This window comes from Pristiophorus japonicus, chromosome 9 (assembly GCF_044704955.1).
Source record: "Pristiophorus japonicus isolate sPriJap1 chromosome 9, sPriJap1.hap1, whole genome shotgun sequence".
Classification (NCBI taxonomy): Eukaryota; Metazoa; Chordata; class Chondrichthyes; family Pristiophoridae; genus Pristiophorus; species Pristiophorus japonicus.
Window position 1 is genome coordinate 179,879,067 of NC_091985.1, and position 9,626 is coordinate 179,888,692.

Sequence of the window (9,626 nt, forward strand, 5' to 3'; positions counted from 1 at the left end):
CGTAACTACGAGTTCTCAGTGCTATTAATGGGAGGTGGGGGTGGGGGGCGGGGGGGGGGGGGGGGTGGTGAACAAACACACTCTAATAAAAAATAAAAAAACACACCTCACTTAATTAAAATTAATTGAAATTAAAGTTAATAAATGCCTTAGGAAAAAAACAATATATTTCCGATTGTTTTTAAGTTTTGTAATTCGGGTTAAAAATAATCTTACCATAGTGGGCAGAGCTTTTAACAATACAATGGCACAGAAATTCTGCTTTATCCTTCCCGCAGGCGTTCGTCTAGATTTTAGAGAAAAAATGCGCACCTACCTGAAGATGATGCACCCGCTTAAATTCCCGATCCACAGGCCTCCTCCCTCTGCGCGTCCAGCGTGTGCTCGTAGGACGCCGTAAGCTGGAGCTGGAGTCACATATCTCTGGGCAGCCAATCAAGGTACAGTATTTTCTCATTCATAATAATTGGAGTTCCCATTATTACGAATGAGAAACCCCACCAAACACCGAAAACATTAATATAAAATAGAAAATATACACTACATATTTAAGATTCATTTAAATTAAAGTTATTAATGTCTTATAAAAAAATAAATTTTCCCGATTTAAAACATTTTTTTTTACTTATGCCTTAAAATAAACTTACTGTAGTGGAGAGGATTTTTATCAATAAAATATGCTTTCACAACTTTATTTTAATATGTTTTTGTGTGTTTTAAAACACTTGCACCTGTAAAAGTAGGCTATGCTTCTTCAGGCGCAAGATTTTTGAGGACATTTGCCGGGCAAGATATTGGTAAATCCTAAAATCTTGCCCATACAACTGCCCTCGCTCCTGATCTGGCTACGATCTGTTGGAAAAGCGGGTTTTCAACGTTAGCACATTGCGTGCCGAAAACCGACTTTTCCGATGCCTTCCCGGTTCCATAGAAACTTCGTACAGACCAGGGGACGTCAGAATTTTTGCCCAAATGTATTATTGAGTTTGTGTGTTTTTAAACACTTGTGCCTGTAAAAGTCAGCTAGGCTCCAGGTTTGTCAGCTGCAAGACGTTTGAGGACATTTGCTGGGCAAGATATGCGTAACTCCCGCAACCTTGCCTGTACAAATTTCCTTGCTCCCAATCTGTCATCCTCACTCATGATCTGTCCACGATCAAGCGCCTGCTTGACAGCTCAGAACAGCCAGTTTTCAGCACATGCGCATTGTGCTGTGAAAACCGTCTTTTCCAATGCCTTCCTGGGTCTGTAGAAATTTCGTACAGGCCCAGGACGTCGGAAATTCTGCCCCATTATTTTGGTTCGAGGTGTCCGCTGTCAGGAACCCTCCATCAAAAGAAATTTTAACAGTTCATAAATGCTGGATCTCCGTTCATGCACATCACAAGCTGAGAACCAGCACTTCCCATAGCCACCTCCACTCCAAAGAAAACAACCCAGCCCATCCAATCTTTGCTCATAGCTAAAATTCGACAATCTTGGCAATATCCACGATACTCCTCTGCATCCTCTTTAGTACAATCACATCTTTCCTGTAATGCCGTGACCAGAACTGTACACATTACTCTAGCTGTGACCTAACTCGTGTATTATACAATAAGACAGGAACGGGATAAAAACTTATCCTTTAAAACATTCCACATAAAACAGATTAGTATTTTTTTTCAATCCGCCATTCTCAACTGGTGAGTACTCTACAATCGGTATCAGCAGATTCCAGGCAGCTTCTTTACGATAGTTTTATTGCAGAAACGAGACAGCAACCGGAGAAACAAGAATATAAGAGCAGAAGAACATAGGAAGTAGGAGCAGGAGTCGATCATACGGCCCCTCGAGTCTGCTCTGCCATTAAATAAATTCAATTTTTACGCCTGATCCCTATATCCCTTGATTTCCATAGACTCTAAAAATCTATCCATCTCTACCTTGAATATATTCAACAACAGATCATCCCCAATCATTTGGGTTCGAGAATTCCAAAGGTTCACACCCCTCTGCGTGATTAAATTCCACAACATTTCAGTCTGAAATGACCTATCATTTATCCTAAGTCTAGGTCCCTAGTTCTGCACTCTCCGCCCAGCTGCTCAGCATCTACCCTATCCATCCCCATCAGACTCATGTATTTTATTAATATCACCATTCATTCGTCTAAACTCCAGAGGGTATAAACCAATCTTTCAATCCCTCCTCGTAGAACAATCCTCGCATCCCAAGGATCAAGCTAGTGAACATTCATTGCACCGCCTCTAAGGTGTGTGTCCTTCCTCTGACATGGAGACTAAAACTGTGCACATTAATCCAGGTGTGGTCTCACCACCAAGCCCAGTCCAATTATAAGATGACTTCCTTACCCTTGTACTCCAACCCCTTGCAATAAAGGCCATTCCGAGTCCCAGTTTAAGAGGTGCCGTTATTACCAATGCAGTAGTTGAGATTGTGTAATTCTGCTCATCTGTTGCTCCAAGCTGTTTGCCCATTGAATGACCACCGCTGTATCTGCTACTGTTCGATTCAATACAGAAGGGGACGCCGTCAGAAGGAACGCAATTCATTTACTTTATTTCTATAAATAATCTGTGTATAGATTTAAACAACCAACATGATAAAAAGTGCAATTTTTTACTTTAGACTATTTGGTCGCTGAATAAAGTAGTAGGGAAGCAAAGTGACGTCACTTCACTTTTGAAATAACAGAACACGTTGAGTCACATGAGGATGTGGCTCTGCCCCATTTTGAACAATTGGGTACAAGTGAATGGTTTTGAGTAACATTACAACATAAAAAATTCAAAGGGCTATAAATTGTGCCCTGCCCCATTTGGGGTGATAGGTTTTCAGCTAGTGCAAAGTAACGCCAGCTGGTAAAGATGTTTTGATGCCTGGAACTTCGGCTTTAGCGCTCCAATAGGAAAGTGGTGTGCTGAATCGAGCACTGACATCAGTGAGTGGGGCGGTAGCGGCAGAGGGCTGCCATCTTTGGAGTCAGCTTCCCTCTTTTAAAGGGAAGGGCCAATGTTGCTTTGATTCAATCTGTATCCTATCTCTCTTTGACCACGGGACACGCGCTATGTGCATAACAGCCCCAAGTACTGTAAGAATGTGCAGTGCTGATGAATAACGGGGTCAACAAAGAGCAAAGACACGAGACTGGGGAGATGAATACATTTTTCCCCACCTGATATCCACTGCCTTTAAATAACGCTCCCAAAGAGGCCAACCGAGGTAAAAACGCCTGGTGCAGCTGCGGTTGTTGGCGCCAGGCGATGTTGCAGGGGGCGGGAGCGAATATTACATTGTGTGCTCTAACGGTGTGCTGTGCACCAGATGGCATCTCGAACTATGGGGTGCAACAGAGCGAGGCAGTAATTGTTAGCCCCAGCACACAACCGCCAGGCAGGTTTGCGGTCATCGGTGAACTCGCCGCATCCGGCCCTTAAGCCCCTTACCGCCCTAAGGCTCTAACAACAGGCACTAAACAGACCAATTTCTCCCCCAAGGACTTGCATTCCAAAGCGCCTTTCATGACCAGGTAACGTCGCAAAGTCCATTACCGAAAATTAAGTATTTTTTGAAGTGCAGTCACTGTTGAATTGTACTGAACGCAATTGTGAATTTGCAGACTGTTAGCTCCCAGACATAGCAATTTATTGATGACCATCTTAGTGATGTTGTTTGAGGGAATGATGTTCACCAAGAACACCTGTGTAGCTCCCCTACTCTTCATCAAAATAGTGCCATAGAATCGTTTATGTCCACCTGAGAAAGCAGACATGGCCTCTGTGTACCATCTCCTCCGAAAGATGGCATCTCCGGCAGTGCAGGACGTTTTCAGAACTGCACGTGACTGTCAGCCTAGCTTTATGTGCCCAGGTCTCTGGAGTGCGATTTGCAATACGATGCGAGGGTGCTACAACCTGTGCCACTGATTATCATTAAAATAAAGGTTTATCATGTTTTTGTTAAAGGCATATGGTTAAAATAACGATAGGCAGAGTAATAAATGGAACGCTTTTAAAAATGGGTTGAAAGTTCTTAAAATTAGATTTGTTGTGTTTTCATTGTCTTGATTGGTTGTGAATATAATGCATTTTTGTGTTTGTGTCCTCCATCTATTTTCATGTTCATCAGCATGTTAAGAAGTGTTGTTATTTTTATTAAGGATGGAAACAACATGAAGAGTTTTTTTATGCAAGAAATGCCATTAACAGTTTTTATTGCTAGCTGATGTTAACATAATTCATTTCAATTTAGCTCTTTCAATTCTACTGTTCTGCAGGTTTAAGTTTTAAGATAAAGTCCAAACATATTAGAACTCGTCGGATGGGATATTTTTCAGTACAGCATCTTAGAAATTTACACAGCACAGAATGAGGACTATGGGCCCATGGTGTGTTTCCCGGCCGGAACAGAGCCACGCAGACTAATCCCACTTTCCAGTTGTTGGTTTGCAGCCTTATACCTTACTGCACGTCAATTGCATATCCATATAATTTATATATGTGATGAGGTGTTCTGCCTCTACCGACTTTCTGGCAGTGAATTTCGGAGCACCACAACTCTCTCGTCGAAAAAGACCACCTCAAATCCGTCCTAAACCTTCTACCACTTACTGTAAGTCAATGCCCCCTATTTATTGACCTCTCTGCTAAGGGAAATATGTCTTTCCTATACACTCTATCTAAGCCCTCGTACATTTATACACCACAATGAGGTATCTCCTCAGCCTTTTCTGTTCCAAAGAAAACAACCCCATCCTAAGCAATCATTCCTTATCGCTATAATGCTCCAGCCTTGTCATTGTCATTCTCCTTTTCCCCCATATTTCCTGAAATGTGGTGACCAGAAGTGCACGCAACAATGCAGCAGTACTTCCGGCGATGTAAGACAGTGAAATGGGAGCAGATCCCAAGAAATTCGGTACACTATGTCCAATAGCTTCTTGGATCCACGTTAATTGCATCGTCATGCATATCGCCACAGTTTTGGAACATATCTTCTGTTGCATTGAAAGGAACAACGGCAGGAAAGCGAATTACGTAATCTGTTTGTTCAGAGGACTGTAATTAACAAGAAGCTAATTCCCTCACTGGAGACTCAAGACAGGTATAAATGTGGAAGCCATTGAACGTGTCACAGAGCTAAAGCCTACAGCTTGTAGGATCAACATAACTTCTCAGAGAATATGCACGGTCCAGCAATTGGTCCAGTCTACGCCATTTACTATCCCGTCCTCGCAGCTGTTGGCACTCCGTGTAAGTAGCTAACGTGTTGATTGTGCAACCGGCATGTCAAAGCCGAGCCTTACTTTGCTGTTGTATCTACAAATCTCTGTCTCTTCCCTTAAGATCGGGCCGACATTCTCTCATCTTCTGCTGTGCATGAGATTAAGCCATTTTAATTGAGATCCCACCTTGAGATCATAAATGATTGAAAGTATAGAGCTCGCTGTTGTTGATTCTAGCAGCTGAATATAAAACTGCTTCCTGTGACGTAGCCCTGTGTATCATTGCAAAGCAGGTGTTCACCCATTATTGCCATCACAAAGTTCTCCCTTCCAATGGAGCAGGTCGTGTGTTCAAGTCAAACTCCAGAGACATGTAGCACAAAAATCCAGGCTGACACTCCAATGCAGTGCTGAGAGAGCGCTGCATTGTTCGTGTGAGATCTTTTGGATGAGACGTAAAACCGAGTTTTCCACTCAGGTGGAAGTCAAAGACTTGGACAGGTCAGAGGAGGTTTACCTGAATAAGGGACGTCAATTATTTTGGGAAATTGGGATTGTTCTCCGCCGAGCAGAGAATATTAAGAGGCAAACAAATAGGTACATTTAACATTATGAGGGGTTTTGATACAAGAAATAGCGATAAATGTAGGACACTGGCAAATTGGTCGGTAACTCGAGGTCCTAGATTTGCAACAAAATGACAAAATAACGTGAGGAAACATGAGGATATGTTTTTCACAGTGGGAGGTTAAAATCTCGAATGCACGACCTGAAAGCGTAATGGGAGCAGATTCCATAAAATCCAAACTTGTTTTGTACATGTGCTTGAAGCGGAGAATTGTGTACTGTTATGGAAAGGAACCTGGGGTGTGAGATTACACCAGACAGTTCTTTCAAAGAGCTGGCCAGGCATGATGGACCTAATGACCACCTTCTGTGCTGTAAGATTCTATGGTCCTATGGTATTATAGTGCACTGCAGTGCATTAATTGCATTGCGGTATATGTTATGGTGCGAGTGTATATTAATGAAATAATTGTATTATAATGCATTATTTGTTATTACACTTCTAATAGTTCATTAGTTTTATAATGGTGCATTGCCTGGTGGTATACCGTGGTATATTACAGGGTATTGCTTCGTTATCGTGCACTAATTGCATTATTGTGCATTCTGTGATAATATAATATATTCTATTATGCACGGCATTATATTATATTACATGGAGAGTGTCAGCAATGGCTCAGCTGGGTAGCAGCCTTGTCTCTGAGTCAGAAAGTAGTTGGTTCAAGTCCCACTCAAGAAAATTGAGAACAGAAATCAAGCTGCACGTTTGGAGATGTCATATTTCGGTTGAGACGTTAAACCAATCCATTCTATCATGTGGGCATAAAAAATCCCATGGCAATATTTTGAAGAGAAGCGGGGGCGATGTAGCTGATGTCCTGCGCCAAAATTTATCCGTCAATCAACTCACAACATTATTTAGTCATAATCACCTTGCTCTTTGTGAGAGCTTGCTGTGAGAGCTTGCTGTGCACAGATTGGCTGCTGTGTGCTCATGCATAAAAAGAGTGATAGTGTTTTATTGGCTGTAAAACGCGCTGGGACTTTCGGTGATCGCGAAAGATCATTAATTATGTTACGTTGCTTTACACTGTGTTAAAAGGTAACTCACTGTATTATAATGATTTATCTGTATTATAGCTGTATGATCTGTATTATACCATATCGAGTTATGCTGTATTATACTGAATCAATTAAGGATAGTCCAAAAATCCATCGAATTTCAAAGATTCACTACGCTCTGAGAGAAAAAGATACTTTCTCAGCTCAGTCTTAAATAGTGGCACCTTTAACTTGAGACTAGTTACAGATTCACCAGTCGGGGGAAACATCCTCTCAGCATCTTCCTTGTCAAATATTTTTCATTTATGGTGTTACACTGTACGATACTGCTAGACATATTACAGAGCACTATGTAGTATGGTGATGTTGCGTCACCCACATACCAAGTAGGTGCAATTAAATACATTTTCTATTTTCGGTTAGAAAGCGAGAACGACTGATAGTTAACCACTGCAGTCCGTGCACTGAGAATTATTGCACAATGCTATTGGGTAGAGAGTTCCAGAATTTCAACAGAGCGATAATACAGGATGGTGTTTGATTTAAAATTGAATTTAAAGCTGATGCAGCAGCTGCCCTTGTATTTGTTGGTGGGGGAGGCCGCGGATTTGCAAGATGCTGCCGAGATCTTGGCGGATTGCTACAGAGCACGCTGTACATGGTAAACACTGCAGCCGGTAGTAGTTGGAGTGGATGCTTCGGTTTCATGTGGAAGAACTTGACCAAATATCAAAATTGCAAATTACAAAGTCGTGCTTCTATTGTGAATTTCATTGTCTTTTTCCTGCTATTTTTAACAGCGAACTTGGTGGCGATTGTCATCCTGTCGCGGGGAAAGTGCGGGCTCTCCATATGCATCACTCACTACCTGGTTGGAATGGCAGCAACTGATCTGTTGGTCATCGTTAGCGCAGTAATACTGAACCGGATTGGCGGGATTTATTTCCGGGACAGTTGGGTCTCCACCACTCCCGCCTGTAGTCTCAGTACGGTGCTGGTTTACACAGCCAGAGACAGTTCCGTCTGGTTAACGGTCGCTTTCACCTTCGATCGATTCGTAGCCATTTGCTGCCTGGAGCTGAAAACTAGATATTGCACCGTGAAAACCGCGGCTGTGGTTATAGCGGCTGTTTGTGTGCTCAGCTGTTTGAAGAACATCCCCTTTTACTTTACCTACCAACCCTTGTATGTCGTCAACAGAGTGCCCTGGTTTTGTGACATCAAATTAAGCTACTACACTTCCCCCGTATGGAAAGCCTATGACTGGCTCGACCGTATTCTAACACCGTGCCTCCCTTTCTTTCTGATTCTGCTGCTCAATGTCGTGACAGTCAGGCACATTATAGCAGCTAATAGAGCCCGCAGGGGACTCCGGGGTAACAGGGACAGTGAGAATCACAGAGACGTGGAGATGGAGAACCGGAGAAAGTCCATCATTTTACTCTTTGCTATATCTCTCAGTTTCCTGCTGTTGTGGATAACGTATGTGGTCCATTTCCTGTATGTCAGAATTATAGGTGATTCTTACTTCACAGGTTTCAATTTCAATGACCAACGGTTTGTTCTGCAGGAAAGTACAAACATGCTGCAGCTCCTCAGCTCCTGCACCAACACCTTTATTTATGCAGTGACCCAGACCAATTTCAGGGAAGAACTGAAGAATGCGGTGAAATATCCTCTGACTTTCGTTGCTAATTGCTTCAAACAGTGAACTCAAATGTTTCACACGTTGATTATGGCTCACGTTCCATCTGTGGAGTTTCTATGTTTGGTTTTGGAACTCAGTTTCTTCCAAATGCTCGCTGCCCTAATTATTATCGCATGCACTCCATCTGAGACTCTCTTTCATCAAGCTTTACCAACACTTCAAATAAATTACTTGCATGTATAAACCGCCGTTCATGCTCTTGTGTAAGCAATCAATTCCGACACCAAATATAGGTTTTCAACTTTACTGCTTTCATTGTATTTGACCCACACAATTTTTTAAGCAGTATATATGCGGAGAAATAAAAGACATTAATGCTTTCACCACGTGGAGATGTGATCTTGTCGATCCTTTTCGATTCCGACTCTCCCAAAAAAGAATTCAGTAAAGCTTCAGCTTCTCACGGACACTGCCATTGCTGATTCATTACAGCCTGGTAAGTGTCATTGTAAGCAAGAGCCTCAAAACAAAACAGGGGGCAACTTGTTTATCATTTGTCGTATAGTCTCACATCCTATCTCGAGAGTCTTTAATGTCTCATTTCAAAATATGGCCAGAAATGACGGAAACAGACACAAATCACAAGCCTTCAGTTTCAGCTAAAACTCAGACAACTGTTGCAGCTAATTCGTACCCTGACACACTGAACATTAAAGCATCCTTGGAATGAACAACGTTTAACCATTTCACTATTTCTAGCTACAGTACAAATCTAAAAGGTATCTATAAGTAAAATAAATCAGTAAGTTTAAACATACCTGATTAAACCAAACCCTAACCCTCATACATATGTATACACAATGAGGGTATCTTGCATTTGATAAATCACGAAGCTCGTCACAGGCATTGCAGTACTTTTCAAGTGTAGACATTACTGCATGTAGGAAATTGCAGCAGATAATTCACGTGTAGAAAATCCCACATACACCAATGAGATAAATTACCAAATAGTCTGGCTTTGGTGCTGCAGAATAATTGTCAGGACACCAGGCAAAATTTCTCTTCTCTTATTCCACTTGCGCACAAGATATTTTATAACTACCTGAGAGGGCAAACTGGGAG

The 9,626-nt window shown here is 42.0% G+C and overlaps 1 protein-coding gene across 1 annotated transcript; it reads left to right on the plus strand.

Moving 5' to 3' along the window:
* Positions 1-5,185: 5,185 nt before the first annotated feature.
* On the plus strand, positions 5,186-8,567 carry LOC139273971 (probable G-protein coupled receptor 139). The gene is made up of 2 exons (XM_070891042.1): positions 5,186-5,255; positions 7,657-8,567. Exons 1-2 carry the CDS (start codon positions 5,186-5,188, stop codon positions 8,565-8,567), a joined length of 981 nt encoding a protein of 326 aa, XP_070747143.1.
* Positions 8,568-9,626: the final 1,059 nt, after the last annotated feature.